At 38.7% G+C, this 19080-nt stretch overlaps 1 protein-coding gene across 1 annotated transcript in view; it reads left to right on the top strand.

Annotated features, from left to right (window-relative positions):
* Positions 1 to 19080, top strand: part of LOC105927117 (FYVE, RhoGEF and PH domain-containing protein 5) — a 35828-nt gene that overhangs the window by 8570 nt on the left and 8178 nt on the right. Inside the window, exons 3-15 of the mRNA XM_012863725.3 lie at positions 7465 to 7606; positions 8247 to 8305; positions 8409 to 8439; positions 9931 to 10082; positions 10724 to 10880; positions 13704 to 13794; positions 13972 to 14022; positions 14478 to 14536; positions 15562 to 15633; positions 15887 to 15955; positions 17536 to 17619; positions 17767 to 17846; positions 17948 to 18044. Coding sequence (XP_012719179.2) covers positions 7465 to 7606; positions 8247 to 8305; positions 8409 to 8439; positions 9931 to 10082; positions 10724 to 10880; positions 13704 to 13794; positions 13972 to 14022; positions 14478 to 14536; positions 15562 to 15633; positions 15887 to 15955; positions 17536 to 17619; positions 17767 to 17846; positions 17948 to 18044 — 1144 coding nt within the window. The remainder of the gene's footprint in view (positions 1 to 7464; positions 7607 to 8246; positions 8306 to 8408; positions 8440 to 9930; positions 10083 to 10723; positions 10881 to 13703; positions 13795 to 13971; positions 14023 to 14477; positions 14537 to 15561; positions 15634 to 15886; positions 15956 to 17535; positions 17620 to 17766; positions 17847 to 17947; positions 18045 to 19080) is intronic.

Here is a 19080-nt window from a genome sequence, read left to right as displayed (position 1 = left end):
AAAATGCCTTATTGATTTTAGGGGTCAAAAGAAAATTGGGCAGTGATAGTATGAGATGGTGGTAAGGTATGGTTAACGCAAATAACTGCATCTCTGAGCCCACAACACATTAGCCCTTTTTCAATTGCAAGCCCCAGATTTTAGTTTCCCTGAGGTAAACCAAAGCCTGGGGCTTTTAAGTTTGACACATTTCCATTTGTTGGGGGCCTTTATGTAAAACAGTCCAATGAAGTATGGGGAAGTTGTGAGGAAAACCGCAGTACCACTCCGGTCCAGCGGGTGGTGGCAACAAGACAGCATAGGTCAAACAGTCAGAGGCAGACTGAGAAGCTGTAGCTGTATCCTGCCACTCATCCGAACTGACCTGAAGGGGAAAACATAGTCATGGCTTGGGTCATATACAGTAAGGCAGTCCAAGGGAAGAGGTTTCCAAAAGGGCTTAGGCAAGGGGTGAGAGAATCGGTAATGGGAGGTACACTCCGAGCAGAGGTTTCTAGACAGGAACAGAAACACGAAACAGGTAAGAGGACTAGGCTTGGAGTCTTTCATTAAAGGCAGGAAAATCCAGGAATTGACAGAGGCTGGCAGGCTTGGTCAAGAGATGAGGCAGGAGGCCGATGTCCAGAATACAGAAGCCAACAGGGGGATCTGACAGGGACAACACAGGAAGGAGAAATCACAGAAATGAGATATGTGAAGATCAGGAAGACAAACAAGGAACGCTGGATGGTTTACTCACATGGGGGATTTCAAGAATCTGGCAGCTACCCGCTAGGAGAGCCTGTAATATACAGTGCTCCTCCCAAGTGCAGTGTTTCCACTTAATTGCCGCTGCAGGTGTAATTTCTGATTGCAGGCAAATTGTTTTATAGGTTGTAGGACATACAGAAGGAATGAAAATCAGAGAGCCTGCCCTGTTCCACACGCGCACACACATACAGACGAACAGATCCAGCCTGTGAGAAATCACGGACTGTCTGGGCGGCTAAACGCTGCAGCAACGGGGTTTCCCACTGCAGCCTCTCTGGAGATACCAGCATGTCGGTGGGTCTCTGCTGCTCCCGACAAGTCCGAATACAGAATAAAATTGGCTTATAGCCTTGATGAACTGGCTGCACAGATGAAGTTTGGAGGTGTACTTTCTTGCCTAGACTCATCTTTAAACTATTTTTCTAACAAATTACTGGTAGAAAATTATAGGTTTGTACACTTTTCGTCTCCTCACTCTTCCTTGTGGTGGATGTTTTTTTTTTGCTGCACACAACCCTACCCATTGAACAAAGCCCCAGGCTTGTTGAAAAGTCCTACCCTCAGACCAGGACCTTTTTGCCGTAAGAGTAAAGCTGGGTGGAAAGTGAAAACCCCCAATATGGGAACACGCGGTGGGCTTTTGGGGTCTGATGGAAGAGGACCTGTTGAAACCGACAGCAGACAGGTTATAGTAGCAGTACACCCCACCAGCTGCTCCTCTGGGCAGAACCTGATGCTACAATTCACCCACGGTCACAAAAATTTAATAATTTTACCTGGTTTAATAAGTTTGGATTTTGTCTATGACATTCAGATGGGTCATAATTTGGATCAAACAGCATGAAGCTATGAATTAATCCTGTAAGATTTTTTTTGATACAGTTTGAGCCATGCAGTACAGAATGCTCTGCCTACCTGGATATTGTTACTGACCCTGCCCATCCGTTCTTGACCACTGTAAACCCATCTTCTGATGGCTACTTCCAGGTGGATAATGCACAATATACACAATATCACAAACCTCAGATCACATCAAACTCCCTTCACCATGACAGTGACAACGCTGCACACGAATGGTCTCCACTGTCACCTTATCTCAGATGAATAAAGCACCTTTTGGATGTGATGGAATGGGACATTTGAATAATGTATGAGTAGTCTACAAATCTACAGCAAGTGTGTGATACTCACATGTCAATATGGGCCAAAATCTCTAAGGAATGCTCCAGGCACCTAACTGAATCCATGCTAAAAGAATTTAGGGAGTTCTGAAAGTAGAATTGGCTCCAACCCTGTACAAACTAGGTGTACCTTATAAAGTGGCCAGTGTGTGTGATGATTAGGACTATCGTCGTAATATAATGTCATATAAACTTCCCAAGGCAAGTTATTAGGAAGACTCCAAAACCTTTAAGTTCAATCAAAAAATGAGGGATAAAATACTTTAGACAACATGTAAATAAATTAATCAAGTGATTAAACAGAATAAAGTAAAAACATAATCTAAAAAAGAAATGTTGGTGGAGATCTGGAGATTTTGGACTAGAAAAAAAATGAGTCCAAGATTGTCCACTTCCTCTGTAGCTAAAACTAAATTCTTCTCAGTAGTCTGCTGTTCCTGCTACACACTTTATTTACTCATTCCTAATTGACTCTCCTTTACTACCCTTTGGGGTGCACAACACGCTAGCTCTTAATCAGGAAATGTGTAGTTACAAAGTAAATTTGTCTGAGTGAATTTACTCACATTGAAGTAAATTTACTCAGAAACAGATAACATTTGGTCCCTCTCAAAAAAATTGTTTATTTTTGAGAGGGACCAAATGTTACTCAGACAAATTTACTGTGTATGCCACCAAAAAGATTTGTGCCAATACATGTCCCTACATCCCTGCTTAGAGTTGCCTTACCTGCTTTCAGTGATCCTGTCTCTTTCAGGTGTGCTGTAGTGTGTGGGGATCAGTGTAAACCTTTCAGATGGGATATTATATCCAAAGTGTGCTCCGTAACGCAAAAACCTTGGAGACTAGCAGTAAAGCTTGAAGCTACTTTTTAATCAGCATTGCTTTTTCTGAGTTAGGAGGTTGGTTTAACATTGCTTGCTCCATAATACTCTGGTTGATCGGAGGAACAGTCAGCTGTTTTACTCCTGAAACATGCAGTATGGCTCATCTTGTTTGGCATGTTTTGAAATATATTACTTTTAGTTTTACACTGCCTGCCTATGCTAGGGGTCTAGATGTGCATTTGACATTGTCAAGTGTTCACAAAATTCAGGCTTTTTAAAATTATGTCATAAATTACAGTTAAGATGATTGAATTTCCACATTTAGATTTTTTTTTTTAAAACAGAATTGCCCATGTCATCATCTAGATGCACAAATAGATTTTATCCCCCACTCCTACTTCCAGTATTTAGCAAATACAAATAATTTTGGTAACCCCAACTGACCTAAGAGAGTAATAGCTTAATCTGAATTAACTTTTGACTAGGGCAACCATATTTTTTTTTGCAAAAAAGAGGACACTTTGCCCAGTTATGGAACATTTTAATAATACTCTGTTTATTTAAAGAAGGTTTATGATTTTAACATATGTAAGGTACGCCCATCTCTGTGTGGTTAGAAAGAATAGTTAAAAAAATAACCCTCAGTTAGGCTTTCACAAGACAAAAAAGTACAAAAAATACATCAATGAGAGAAATAATGACTCTTTTGTGAAAGAGATTTAACCCTTGAAAATGACAGCTCATTATTCAAGTCGTATTAGACAAATAAACAAACAAGAATCTTGAATAATCGTCTGGTAAAATACGCTTTCTTCTCTTTTCAATGTAATAATAAAAATAAGAATTGGTGCTCTCACAAAGACTCTAACTTAACAAACAAAACCTGTATACAACAGTCTTTAGTTTTCTTCTTCACTTAGTTCTTTTCTTCATGCTCCTTCACTTATCACCTATATTATGTTGTAGAGCTGATCTTAGAAGTTTTTGGTTGCACCAACACATAACCATGAAACTCTTTGCATGAAGTGCCTTTGTAGTTATAATGCACAAGCAGAATCCCCTTCAGTGACTCAACAGACAGCTGGTTCCTGTCCTTGGTCCACTGGCTCTGCATCAGTAGCCGTGTTTCCATCTAATTCTTGTGCAAATTTTGAGCAAACTTTTAAAATGTCGCAGAAAAGAATATGAATCAATTCAATTAAATTTTTCAATTAAATTTTATTTATATAGCGCCAATTCATGAAACATGTCATCTCAAGGCACTTTACAAAGTCAAATTCAACCAGATTATACAGATTGGGTCAGATTATACAGATTGGTCAAAGATTTCCTATATAAGGGAACCCAGTTGATTGCATTAAGTCTTGACAAGCAGCATTCACTCCTGGAGAAGCGTAAAGCTATAAGGAGAGTCGTCTGCATTGTCCATGGCTTTGCAGCAATCCTTCATAATGAGCAAGCATGAAGCGACAGTGGGAAGAAAAACTCCCCATTAACGTGAAGGAAAAACTTCACGTTAATGGGGAGTTTGAACGTATGAACGGTCATCTGCCTCGACCGACTGGGGTTACAGAAGACAGAACAGAGACACAACAAGAGAAACAAAAAAGCACAGAAGCACACATTGATCCAGTAATCTGTTCTACATTAGATGTTAATAGCCGGTGATCTATCTTCCCTGGATGATGTCACAGCTAACAGAATGCCAGACCAGGTATACCTTCTATAAAGAAGAGAGAGAGCAAAAAGTTAAAAGCTGACAATGACGACAAGCAATACAAAACTGGAGAACAGTAGAACTCAGTAGAGTGAGAAAAATCAGACATGTTTCCATCTATTGGTTTGTAGTGAATTAACCAGGCGACGTCATGCTGCAACAAACTGGAAGTAGAGGTTGCAAACTCGCAGGGACCACTTTATTTTATTTTTTCACAGATGAGACTAAGAAATTCGCAAGTCTCTTTTTCTGTCCTGTTGTTACTTCCACCCCCGTGTTCAAGCGATATGGGCGTTTCCATCTCCTTTATCTATGAATCCTGCCGGATGCCCAGGACAGAGCATTAAAAGTGGATATTGCCGGATAAAAAAGGATGTTTGCTCACCTTATCTTACATAATGATTTAAAAAAAGATTCTGTGTCTTTTTATACATACACGTGAATGTCTAACTTCCACATCATCACAAAATTTCCGAATGATTCTGGTGAATCTGGTTTCATCACAGCACTGTAAAAGCTGGTTGGAAAAGTGGTTGAGCCTGCAGAAACCATATTAGTTAATAATAAGTTCAAAAATCATAGTCAGCCATGTCTGATTAATGGATTCACTTGAAACTGAGCCTGAGGAAAAGTAGAGGTATTATTTTTTTATCTCCTCGTGTGATTTGTGTCTGCACAACTTTCTTCTGGAGCGGTAGCAGTCGAGTGAGGAGTGGCAGCAGTTTCTTTGGGAGTGATATAAAAGCTTAATATAGAAAGTTTTCATGTGCTGTAGTTTCCTAACTCCAGCCCCCTGGTGTCTCATTCAAAGTTTGTTCCAGTAAGCAGTAATGGGCCATGCAGGCTGTAATGTGTGTGAAGCGGAGACTTCACATATGTGGATCGTATGGAGCTTATTTGCATCTCAGTGGGGTTAAAGCCGACAGCGCCGGGAATAAAACATGGCAGGAGCGTTGGCATGGCGGATATCCGTTTGGAGGAACACAACGTTATACGACTGCAAGTTAAAAACCTGGTTTTATTTGCATTGCTGCATTCCCCGCTGAGTTAACCCAATTAGCATATTCATTTCGGATTCCCTGCAAAAGAGAAGCTTGCTGCATAAAACACCAACACATGTCCCTGGGTGGCTGCAGTTGTCACCGGAGGGTTTTCTGAACCAGTTTATTGCCTTCTACAATCCTTCAATCTTTTATATTTGACCACTGAATGTGCTTATTATAGTGATAATTCAATGCAGAAGTTCTTAAAGGACTGCAAAGGAGGTTTTGATGTTTAAATTAAATTCTTGTGATTTATTCTCAATATTAAGTGGGGTTAAAATGCATCTGATAGCAGAGACAAATAGAAACTTTCAGTTTGTACTGTAGAGAACAAAGGTCTTAACAGGACAAAATCAATGGGTTTAATTGATTAACAGAACCAACATTTTTCTTGCAGCAAGTGTTAGTGAGTAACACAGAAAAAGTTGATGTAGAATAATCAGTTGGTTTGCTCATTTTAAACATTAGGGTTAACAAAACCAAATTTTGGTTAAATTTAGGCAATGCAATAGTACAATCTTCTTAAAAATAAATAATTTTCTCCATAAATCTATTTGATCCCGTTTTACCCCTCCCCGATTATCCTCCTCAGTGCATCACAGTTCTTGTTGTAAAGTTTTTAATAATCTATCAGACTGTATATATGGGCAAGTTTAGGTCAAAAACTATTTCCTTTTCACCACCTTCTGGCTTATAAGCCTCAAAACACATCAGGCATGTTCTCTTCTCCTTCCCATTTTGAAGAGAAATGTTCCAGTTAGAGGGATTTAATACTTGGGGGTTCAGTTATTTTATTAAAGAAATGTATTTTTCTTTCTTTTTTTCTGTGAAAAGGTTAGATTATATGAAAGCTTTTGCACATGTTTACCAGGGTTATATAAAATATAAAAATTTATCTGCAATCTTTTGAAGATATGACTTGCTTCATTTTAATAAACCTGTTGTGACAAGATTTATTTAATTACCAGGATGTTTCCGTGAGGGTATAACTGACTAGTGTAGCAGTAATGGTCATCTTATCATAAAATGTCAGAATCTGACCTCTACATATGTCACATGTGCTCTAACTTGCACACGTCACTTAGATTTGTAGTGAAACTTTGCATTCACAGTATGAATATCTGCTAAGCTGGTGGTATGCATAGTCACAACAACGTATTTAAAACTCATTTACATTATTTTTGATCAGTTTTCCAGATCATTTAAGTGAGTTAAGGAGTTGTAAAAAGTTATAGGCTTGCTTTGCTTCTTTTTTTCCTTCCTTTGGCTTTTTTCAACAAGCAATTTTCTCTTTAGCGCTCTTCCATAAGAGATTATTTTTGTCAATTACACAATAATACAACGATATACATTGTTTTTAAAAATTGCAATAATTTTCCAATCAAAAAATCTCTGAGAATCTCTACAGCTCCTCCAGAGCAACCATGGGCATCTTGGCTGCTTCTTTGATTAATTCTGATGAGATTAAATGAAACATATGTGAACTCTGTTTACTAATTAGGTGACTATTGAACAATTAGTTAGTTGTGCTGGAGTTTATATCGAGGGATCAGGTTGAAGCTGTCTAACATATAAAATACATTGGAATTTGTGGTTGTAACTGGACAAAATGTAAAAAAAAAAGAAAGAAAAGGGGGATATGAATCCTTTTGTGAGACGTTGCATTTAACACATTTTCACTTTTCAAGATTTTCATAAAAACCAACCGTGCAAACAAGACAGTTCATGAGTGTTTTTTGATGAAACATCTAAAGCCAGTTACTGAGATCGAATCCCTAAAGATGGATTTTAACAAAAAGTCTAAATAGCCTGCTTAAAACTGTCTGTCTTTCTATAAACAAGCCGGGTTAATTCCAGGTCTGAATAGTTTCTTGATGCGACTCTTCCTAGATGCCAGCTCGTGTCCTCTTTTGTAATGTTTAGTTTCCTCTTGTTATTTCCCAAAGTGCCTACACAGAAGCCTACAACGTGTGCTCTGTGGCTGCTGGCGCTCTGGGCGACAGTCGGGGAGAAACGGCGGGGGATGAAGACCAAGGACGCACCTCAGAGGAGGAAGATGGGGGGACGGACGTCAACCATGACCGACAGGTTAGTTCCCAGAAACGCAGAATCTGGACGAAAACAGCAATAAAGACAGCTACATTTGTGCCTCAGAAAGACATTTCCACAGCCAACCAGCTGCCCTTTTTGCCTGAACAAAGTAAACTAAAATTTCACATAGGAAAACTTTTACTTTCTTATCATGATATGTATTTGCTTAACCATTTTTCCCATTAAGCTGACAATAACAACTAGCAGTAACAACTTATGTTCAACTTGAATTTTCTTAAAATATTTAATTAAATCAGTTGAATTGCATGCCTACATTTGTTTCCCAATAATTACCCGATAAATAACTAATTTATTTAGTTTTTTCAGTAGCCAGATTCTGGTTTCCTGCAAGGACTGGTAAAGGTGAAGAAACTGGAAGACAATACAATACAGAGTGGATTGTCTGTGTTTCACCTCCTTGTATTGCAAAAAGGTCTCACAAATCAAGATTTAGAGGCAGACTAATGGAGGATAATGGGCTTTTCAAGATTGTTCCCATTATAAGGAATTTAAGGACTGCCTTGAGACGCTGCGAGGAGGCGAGACAGTTACTTTGCATCTGTCTAATCTAAACCAAAATGCCTGAATTACTTCTTACACTGAGCCATTTAAAAGTTAATTATATGACTGTTTACAGCCTGACGGTCGATCCAGAGCCTTTTACATCGTTAAAGAGCTGGTGGATACGGAGAAATTGTGAGTATAAATATCTAGCATTTCATTTCATGTATGCTTGTCAAAAATAACCACGTTTCCGTTTGAACCCTGATTAAATATGTGTATATGTTTTGGGGTTTAGACATGTGAAGACCCTCAGATTGCTTCAGAAAGTGAGTGAAGTATCTTTGTTATTTTTTTAATAAAACTCATCGAACGGATATTATGTACAGTGCAGTAAAAAAAAGTCTTCTTACAGATTTAGGCTAATTTTACCTTTTTGTCAAATTTAAACGTTTCAAATCTTCCAAAAGCTTTTAATACTCCTGAGTAAATATGAAAAATGATTTCCAAATAAAGATTGCATTTATTAAGGAGAAAAAAGGCTATCGTAACCAACCTGGTCCTGTGTGAGAAAGTAACGACACCCCCATGTTAAATTATGAGTTAACTGAGATTAATCCCGTTTTTAGAAGACTAAATACAATTTCACTTAGCCACACCTAGACACGACAGATCAGAAGCTGTCTGAGCACATAAAGTAAACTAAGAAATCTTAAAACACAATCCACCATGGCATAGACAGAGAAACACAAGAACACATTAGAAACAAAGTAACTTAGAGATTTCTGAGGCTTTGGGACCCCAGTGAACCACGGGGTCCCAAAGAGAACATTGAAATTTGGTGAACTTTCCCGCCTAAAATACTCCAAGAGTGACAAAAGAGCTCAGAACAACATCTAATGCAACACAGGCCTCACTTTTCTTAGTTAAGGTTGTTGTTCCTGATTCAACAAAGAGAAATTCACTGCAGAAAATGTACATTTTCTGCAGAGTTTGAAAAAAAATTACTGACCGACAAGACTTTTTAGGATGGAAAAAAAATTGATTAAGTGAAACTTTTTGGAAGGTTTATGTCCCGCTACATTTGGTGTGAAACTATGACAGCATTTCAGTGAAAGTACGCAAAACTGGCTGTCAAACATGGTGGTGGTAGTGTGTTGGTCGATGCTTCAGGACTTTCATGACCTCCTAATGATTGAACGAACCATGAATTTTGCTCTGTGCCAAAACAAAAATTCTGAATAAAAATGTGTGGCCATCGTTTTGTGGCTCAAGCACATTTGGTAATAAAGCTGCAGTCAAAGCTGTCTGCTCACCAAATGTACTTTAGAGTAAAATGAAAAGAGGTGCTGCCTCAGCAGGCAAGTTCAATAAACTGTTAATTCTTTTAAGAAGCGGTTGAAGACCCATTTGTTCAGATTGGCTAGTTTTTAACTAATTTCATGCTATGATGTTGCATGTATAATGTTGTTTTTATTGTGTAGCACTTTTTTATCCTGTTAGAGGTGCTATATAAATAAAGTTTACTTACTTAAAATAAAAAGCAAAACTTGCTCTTTCATTTTTCCCCCGATGAGGGAATTTAACGACTAACCTAAACTACTGGAGGTTCGGTTCTGTAAGCCATGATGAGATTTCTTCACACAACACCTGATGTACTCACTGCTATCAAACATGATCGGTTATTCTCCTGTAGACGAGGAAGGGAACAAAAAAAAAGAAAGCAATGGGAGATGTAAGGAAGATGAAAACTCTGAGTCTTAATTTTAGGCTTGAATTGTATCATTAAATTAATTTCCCTACTCTTGTGATTGTGTCAGGACTTTCGGAAAGCAGTGGGCTCTGCAGTTGGGGACGATGGGCAGCCTGCGATGGACGACGAGAGGCTCAGAGAGATCCTCAACGAGCTGCCTGATGTCTACATGCTGCACAGCAAAATCCTCACCGATCTGGAGAGTCGAGTCCGACATTGGTGAGTCGTCAGGCATCAAACAACGCTTTTGCAGAGAAAATACTGACAGATTTAAACAAAAAGTGATGCACCGATCAAGATTTTTAGAGACGATTTCTGATCTTTGGTTTTTCTAAAACTTTTTACTGACCAGCGACCATTTTAGAGCAGTTATAAATTCTCCTTAAAACAGCATTATAAAATACTTTGTTAAAGCTTTCCTGCTGTGAGGGTTAATTTTTTATATAATTTAGGAACACGTGCAATGTCATGCTGCCTGTGTAGTAGCGTGTTAATGTTTAAAAACAAAGAGAACGTAAACATTTTTTAGTTTCCTAAATAACAATTAGCCCCGTCACAATTACTGAAACCTCAGGCTCCGTATATTCCAGAGAGTTTAGAGAGTTCCCTGAGATTTCAGAAAATCGATGTTTCCCAATTTAAAGCTTAAAAAATAAAACTGTACTCTATTTGGCCTTCCTGCTCTCTGTAGTCTTGCTTTTTCTCGTAGTCTCAATGAACCGCAGACATGCAGTATCCTGATATATCACAGAAAATGCTGAAAACCTTTGATGAACTTCTTAAATCTCTGTGCTGAAAACTGACTTTGACAACTTCTTGCTTTCTCTGCGTGGTTCTACGTTTGTTTTCTTACCATCCAGGGATGACAGCCAAAGGATTGCTGATATTTTCCTGTCCAGGAGAGCAGAGTTCTTGGTCTTCACCACTTACATCGGCCACTATGACAGAAGCATGGGTTTGCTGGAGGACAGCTGCAGAGCTTCGCCTGCGTTTGCAGCTATCGTTCAGAAATTTGAGGTCCGGAATGCTATTTATTTTATTTTTCATAATGTAACGTCTTTGGTTGTAATTTTACGTTTAAAATATTCGGGTTCTTCAAATCTGACAGAGGAAAAATAAACAAAAACCTTGATGAACTAAACTTTATCATAAAGTATTACCCTCCTTGAATGAAAGCATTTTCTCACCACAAGGTGAATTATTTTTATTTTATTTCCTCTCTTTAGGTTATGAAACGAATCCTAAAATATTTAAAAGCAGAAAATAAAAAGCTGCGGCATTTGTTCACTACTTAGATTTACAATAAAGTCATTTCTATGTAAGTTGAGAGTTTGTCACAGATCAATGCTAAGGTTGTTTATCCCCCTCAGGGAGTAGTAATACAAACTATTCCTGTCCTTTGTAATAATGCAGCCTGCAGACGAATGTCCAGTGGGCCTGTGTGTGTCATTTATGAACACAGGAGTGTAAAAGGTTTCCTCTACGTTTTATTGACCAACGAGGAGAGGGGCCGCACCGAGTCTTTGCAGAGCTCTGCAGTTTTCTGTCAGATTTAAGAGCCCGAGCGTTGTAAATGTCCTTTGATTCCCTTGAACGCTTTGTTTATTAATGCCGGCAGCTGTTTTGTTTGCCCTTTAAATGTGAAGCGGGTGATAAAATGTTTTGTCCCTCCCCCTCATCCCTCACACTGAGGCTAGTCAAAATCCAATATTTAATTTTTATTTTTTTTACCTGCTGTTTGCAAGTCAAAAGGTCTTGGGTCCTGAAAGCTAAGGAGTATGTTACACAGATAAATCCACACTGCTCAGGTCTGGAGCATGAACTGAATCTCAAATGAAATAATATCCTAAACAGTTATAGCGATTAGAGAGTTAAATATCCCCTACCCTGACACTCCTTTTGAGAAAGATCAGTTTTCATGTTGATTTTGATGATCAAACATCTTTTGAATGGGAGACATTTGAGGGCCAAAACTGTTAAATAATACTGTTTTAATAAATATTTTTATATCTGATCATATATATATGTATAAACTTTAAATATATATATTGTATGATCAGATATAAAAATATTTATTGAAAAAGTATTTACTTAACAGGTGGCTGTTTTGGCCCTCAGAGGTCCCCCATTCAGAAGATGTTTGTTCATCAAAACAAAACAAACGTGTTTATATATATATATATATATATATATATATATATATATATATATATATATATATATAGATAGATAGATAGATAGATAGATAGATAGAATAAGTAAAATATATGTATAATTAAAGTAAAATGTCAATTTACTATATCCACAGTTAAATTAAACATTAAATTAATCAGCAATTAAACTTGATGTTTTTTATTAAATGTAATGGAATTATATTTTGATTGATTGATTAAAGTATTATGTACACAATGTCACCCAGCCAGCATAGGCTTACAAGACGCTATACAACTACAGTACAAAAAAAGAACACTAAACGTCCACCAAACAAAAATCACACCACAAGACAAACATTTACCTGATGTAAATTACAAAACAAACCTATTTTTTATGAAGGATACAAAATTCTCTGCCAAGAATTGCCAAGCGTTTTTAATAAATCTAGCTCGAACTACAGTCTCTTCATGAGACTGTAGCAGATATGTTCCGCCCTAACATATCTGCTTCAGACAACCAAAACAAATCAGGATTTTTCTGTTGCTTCTTTGTAAACAAAATATTTCCTCAACCACATTGAGTTCACAAAACATACATAGATGTTGGTTGTCAGGAACCCCTTTGAATCTGCCCAGCTCAACCACCAGAGGAAGAGCACCAGTTCAGAAACAGTTTAGTAAGAAACAGTTTTGTTTCTTACAAATGTCCTGCTCCCACTGAGCTTTATCCTTCATAAACATCCCTAGTTTAATTATATTCAGATCACAACATAAAGTATTCCTGTCAATAAAACTTAAATCATAAATTACAAATAATCTTTTTAGTATTAAATTATTCAAGTCCTGTGATAGACTACCAACCTATCCAGGGTGTATCAAACCTCTCTCCCAATGACGGCTGTAGATAGACGTCAGACCCCACGTGACTCTGCTCGGATAAGCGGGTATAGATAATGGACGGATGGATTATTTGATATTTTCTATGGCACGACTCATCATGAAATAGCCAACACTGTCAGTATGGCTCATCAAAGAGATGCTAGCAGCTGATTGGTCAGCAGGTCAGCTGTAGGACAATGACGTTGTCTATTGCAGGCTTAGCCCTCCACACTAACGTCTTTGATGGCTATGACTGGCAGATTACTAGTAACCCCCCCCCCCCCCCCCCCCCCACACACACACACACACACACCACCACCATCAGCGATTTGGGGGTCAAGAGATGATTTGATGCTGTTGTGCTGAAAATATTTAGCATTTTCTCATTTGTGATAATGATATCAAAGTATCACTTTACAAGATGCCGCACATTTTTCATTTCAATGCAGTAAAGGCTGCACTTTTATGTAAGCGTTCTTAGAAAATACTTTATTCTCAGAATTTTAAAACGAAAAAAATAAATAATAATATCTCACTTGCCAATATGGGGTTGTCGGTCTCTGGCTCTGTTATTTTGGGGATTGCAAGATGAAAAGTTTGGGAACCTCTGCTCTGTTAAATTGGGTTGAAAGGCCACTCAGAGAAGAAGAAGAAGAAGCAATACAAAACGACAGATCATAGTTTGCAAATAGATTTAAGGATAAAACAATTAAACGTTTACATTTTTGGAGACATGTCCGGTGGTCTAATGAAACTAAAATGATGGAGTTTTTTTCCCAGTGTGCTCGTTAAACTCTAATTATTTTAGGAGCAGAACCCGGTCGGGGAGAGAGTCCCTTTCAAACAGCAGCTCCTGCAGGTTGTTGTGCGTGTGGCTCAGTATCGCCTGCTCCTCACAGGTGAGTGAATTAAAATACAAAAAATATATAAAAACTAAATATTTAATCACATTATGACAGATTTTCCTTCTGAGAAAAGAACAATGATAGATGATGGATGCGTTTTGTTGTTGTTGTTTTTGTTGTTTTTTGATTTGCTCTGGAGGTATTCATTTTCCCCCTCTGCTCTGCTTGCAGATTATCTGAACAACCTCTCCCCTGATTCCCAGGAATATGAAGACACCCAAGGTACGGTAAACATGCTGCTGTAACACAAACAAAACACAGCCTCCTGTCCGGCGGCTGCTCACTTTACACTCTCTCTTAGTGCCGCCGGGGAGCTCTACAAGACTCTTTGTGTGGCTTTATGTTCACTGCAGACCTATTTCTGCTCATTTGGCATGGAGGAACGGCCATCAGAGAGCCAATTTAGGTGTCTCTGTTTGGAGTGCTAACCCACTCGACAGCCACAGCAGCTCATTTCTGCTTGAACACTGATATGTGTGACACATCAGGAGGCGAGCCGCTGCAACGCTATCTGACGCCGTATCACCGATAAGAGAGTCGTCCCAGTCAAAACATTCAGACGCTTCCAGGCCCCCTAGTTTACCTTTTACATGGAGACAAAGCGTTGCAAAACTTCCCAGTACTTTTGAGCATTTGTTGGGACTGATCCTTCTCCTGCGTTTGTTCATCTTCCACAGCTGCTGTAGCAATCATGTCGGACATTGCAGATCAAGTCAATGACAGCTTAAAACATGGGGTAAGTGTCAAATACGGCTGCATATAGAGCCAACAGTGAGGATTTGCTGGAATGAAATTAGGTCAAATCTGTTCTACCGACAGCACAGAATACAAGAGCAAAACTAAGTATGAGAAGAAGGGCCTTGAGGACAACACGGATGCATTTTTAAAAAAACCATGAATGAAAATAATCGGACTCTATGCAAATGAGAAGCGCTTCTCTTCAGTCCTTGTTATGCATCCCATAGTCTCCAAGGTCCTTCTGTTTCCTGCGTCATAAAGCGGCCAACCTGCCCAATCATGCACAGCTTCTCTCGTTTCCAACTCTGCATTTTAAGCAGCAGAATAGCGTGTCCTTTAATAATATCCGAGAGGAGCAACAAGAGATCACAGGCTATCGATGTAACGTCGGTGAGATAAAAAGCTAGGCAACAAAGTTTGGCCGATTAACTTTTACGTCACTGAGCGTAATTTATATCACAAGCTTGTACCAAGAATAAATATACAGGTTCTAAAAGTACTGCAATCTGAATCTGCAAGTTACACTTTTAAAGCCAGACTGTAGCCATGTATTCACTCCGTACTTTAAAAATTTACACTTTTAGTCTAGAGAAATGTGCAATTTTCTTGTGTAAACAGTGCAGGAGTCCTGGGTGTGTTGCTGTGTGAGAGCAAAAGAAAGGAAAGGGATTATGTTACTTTAACCTCATCTGTAAAACATTTTTAAGCAAATACTAATGCAAGAATTTAACATGAAATCTTGCTGTAGGTTAACTCTAAAAAATGTTTTCATGAGCCTATTAGCATCCAGAGTAACGTTTTGCTGTGATGCACAGTTTTATAGTCACTATCACGTGGCGTTTTTCAGTAGCCACTCATACCTACAAGTAAAAAAGCCCTTCCATCTTGATGTAAAGTCAACAAAACGTGTTCTGTCCGCTGATTCGGGTGACGACAGCAGTATCCTCTGACTCTTTTATCTCATCTCTTGTATTTTGATTTATCATTTCTATCACTCTGTGTGCTGTTTTGTCTGGTTTTCAGGAGAACCTGTTGCGTCTGATCAACATAGCGTACAGTGTTCGCAGCCCACGGGACCTGATTCATCCTGGCAGGGTATGAGCGATAAGAGCATTGTTTTCTGTCTGAGTCTTTCTTTTTCTGCCAGCACGCCCTGTCTGCCCCACCACCACCCCTTGTTTTTGCCTTTTCACACAATCAGCGAGATGGGAATACCCGACCGGCCAGGCCTAAAATAACACCGCCAGACGGCTGCAGATGCACTGCGTTTGTCAGGATCAGAGGGGCTGCAAAGGGGAGCCTCGTTTGATTCAACCGTGTTTCTTTTTCTTTTCTTTCGAACTGTCAGGTTTTTGTGAAGGAGGGGACCCTGATGAAGGTCAGCAGGAAGAGTCGCCAGCCCCGACATTTGTTTTTGGTAAAGGCTACTTCCTGCTAGCATTCTACTGCAACACACACACACAGTTAATCGCTGCAATTTCATGCATGCAAAACACTGCACAGTTTACAGGTTTTAGTTTTTTAAATAAAACATACGTTTAAAACATAGAGCGGGGAGTTTTGCAGCCTGATCTATTTTCATGTCCAGACTGAGCTTATACGGCGCAGGGGTTTCCTGGCAGGATGTTTCTGAACGTGAGGTTCCTGAACCGGTGCTTCACTGCCGGCAGAAGGAAGGCTGCAGGGATCTTTTAGCTCCCTGAGATCTGAAAGAGCCGCGCAGACGTCTAACCGTGCTTCACATGTGCATGTTATTAGCTACCTGAGTGTAAACTCGCTAAAACGGTGAGAGAAAAAATAGATAATTGGAAAAGGAAGAAGTGTTTAATCGAGCTGCTTAATGATCCAATTGCTCAACCTTGCAACACCACCTGTTGCAGCCTTTGACGTTAAGGTCATCAGTCAGTGAATTGGACATTTTACGGCAATATTTTCCACCATGCATTATGTTTCACATGTCGGTCAAAATTGTCAAAACTGTATCTAATGTTACCAGAGGGCATTCTTCCTCATGGGACTTCATGTAACTTTATTTTAGGAGCAGCTTGCATTTAGTTGCTTTTCCATAAAGACCTGATTGTGTAGTGCAGAACTAAGAGTTGACTTGTTGACAGGCTAGTTCCTCCACATTTATTATCTGAAGAAAACGGGTTCTGATGGACTTTATATAGGTGGTTTCAGAGTAAACGGTCCTAAATACAAATGCATACCCTTCTTAGATTCGTGTTTGGGGTAAAAAAAAAAAGGAAAGAAAGAAAATTGACAGCCATGTATCATTTTTCTTCCACTTCACATTTATATGCCAGTGTTGTAAATTATCCAGACTGTAATCAAAGGTGTCCTACTGTGAGATTTAAAAGTTTGCGTTGTTGGCCCAGATTCTAAAGAGGTTTACGAGTGTCTCTTCAATTGCTGCAAAAGCACTCGGCAGGAAGAGGATGCAAGGTACCTAGACTCGGAGATAACGAGTCAAATGATGTTCGGTTTATGTGGAAAAAAAAAAAAAAAACATATCCAACATAATGTGTCTAAATATATAGATCTCTCCCAAAAAGGTTTTATTACATATACATTTTCTGCTTGAAAATGATTATCTAAACCAAACAAATATTTTGCTCTACTGGAAAATTATAAAGTTTTCTTCATAGTGTATGAATAGAAAGGAAATGGATGATCTGATTGGATTCAGTGTGTTTAAAATGTATTCTTACATACCAGGTGAATCGGATCACTGTGATTATTCAACAATGATCATTTTCATTTTAACATAAGGTAGGGAATTCCAGTACTCCTTTCATGGAATAAAGCCCACAGTAGTGGATGTTTATTGTTGGTATGTAGCGACACCTACTGGAGATTTGTAGTTAATACATGAGTAATTTAGTCTGGTGACCTTTTCCCGTTTTTTTTTTCTGACTCTTAACAGTTAATCTTGGTTGGAGTTGTTTAACCCTTTCTTGTACACGGTTTAAAGTGAGCGCCTTTCTTCTTCTTCAGATGAACGACGTGCTGCTGTACACTTACCCCCAGCAGGATGGGAAATACAGACTGAAGAACACGTTGCCCCTCAGTGAGTTGAAGGTTGGTTTCTCATCTTGAGTTGTTCTCTCATTAAACTTCAAACTACTTTTCTTTTCAAAATCCCGTGTATATAAAAGGCACGCCGTGTTTCCTCTGCCTCTCTCTTTCAACTATTTGATTAATGATGTCTTTTGACTAAATAAACAGGTCAGTAAACCCAACATCCCGAATGTCCAAAATGCCTTAAAAATAGAGGGATCGGACATCTCCATTGTTTTATCTGCCAGGTGGGTTACACCAAAATAATCTAATGATTGTAAAATAAGTCAGTTAAACCATTCAGATCAGAACATTAGAGGTGTGTGTGTGTGTTTGTACTTGTTCGCAGCTCTTTCCTTGAACGAGAGGACTGGTATTATACTCTTAACCGCACAGTGACCGAACAAGCAAGAGGTTCTGTGTCAGTGAGCAGCAGCTCTGGAGAGGTGAGAATATCTCATGTCTCTGCATCATCAAATTAAGTTCACATGCTGTCATCAAGTGCATGTATATCAAATTATTTCTGGACCTTTATCAATACACCTGAACTGTTTGTCGGTGGAAAGTTGATACAATGTACATATTTGGTGATTTTTAAAAAAAAGAGTAATTCGGCGCACAGGTTAGAATTTTTCTTGTACATTTTCTGTAGCTAATTCACTGTTGGGATTATACAAACAGGCTTAAAATACAGAAACACCTCTATTAATATTGGAATAAATGCCCCTTAGTGAGTTACAGAGAAACCTGATACCTTTTGTGGCCTTCGGCGAGGTTCTTGCATAATCCTGGATGCCGGAAATGTTTGTTTATTAAAAATGGTTGTATTCATTCAGAATACAGGGTACGAGTTTGGGGTTATTCCTGAAACGTAATATCATTTTGGTTTTATCATCATGCATCAAAACCCTTTTTGATGAATGCGTGAGCCCCCAGTTGTTTTCCAGCATTTTAAATGTCTAACTGTTGGTTTGAGATGAGGTTTAACATTTTGAAGGTGGACCTCCCTCTTCATTTTATCATCCACTTTGTGCTTCAGTACTGCTCACAGCAAAATACACTCTTACCAAAATGCAGTTACAGAGTTTTTGGATCAAAAGGCCTAATTTTCACTCCTCCAAACATATTTATCGTGGTTTATTTGCTCTGACCATGAAACTTTTGGTCAGAATTGTCAAGTTGGGAAGCTACAAATTTCACTCGTGTTTGAAGGTGTTGATCTTAATAGCAGGTGCCTTTATTTTGGTCAGCACCCTTTCTGGTGTCCCAGAATCTTTTAGTTAATGATAAACTTAAACCTTTGGATTGATCTTAAACATCCTGACCAATTTCCTTTCATCTGAGTTGGAGTAGTTTTAGATCCCTAAAGACAGATCAAAACTGGTTTTAGATACTGCAGGTTTAGGTTTCTGGGATGGCCGTCACAAAGCTTGCAGTGTGAATAAAACCTCCTTTTCCATGGGAAGAGTGTCCAACCAGAAT

Source organism: Fundulus heteroclitus, chromosome 20 (genome assembly GCF_011125445.2).
Source record: "Fundulus heteroclitus isolate FHET01 chromosome 20, MU-UCD_Fhet_4.1, whole genome shotgun sequence".
Lineage (NCBI taxonomy): Eukaryota > Metazoa > Chordata > Actinopteri > Cyprinodontiformes > Fundulidae > Fundulus > Fundulus heteroclitus.
This window is presented reverse-complemented; position numbering and strand designations above follow the sequence as displayed.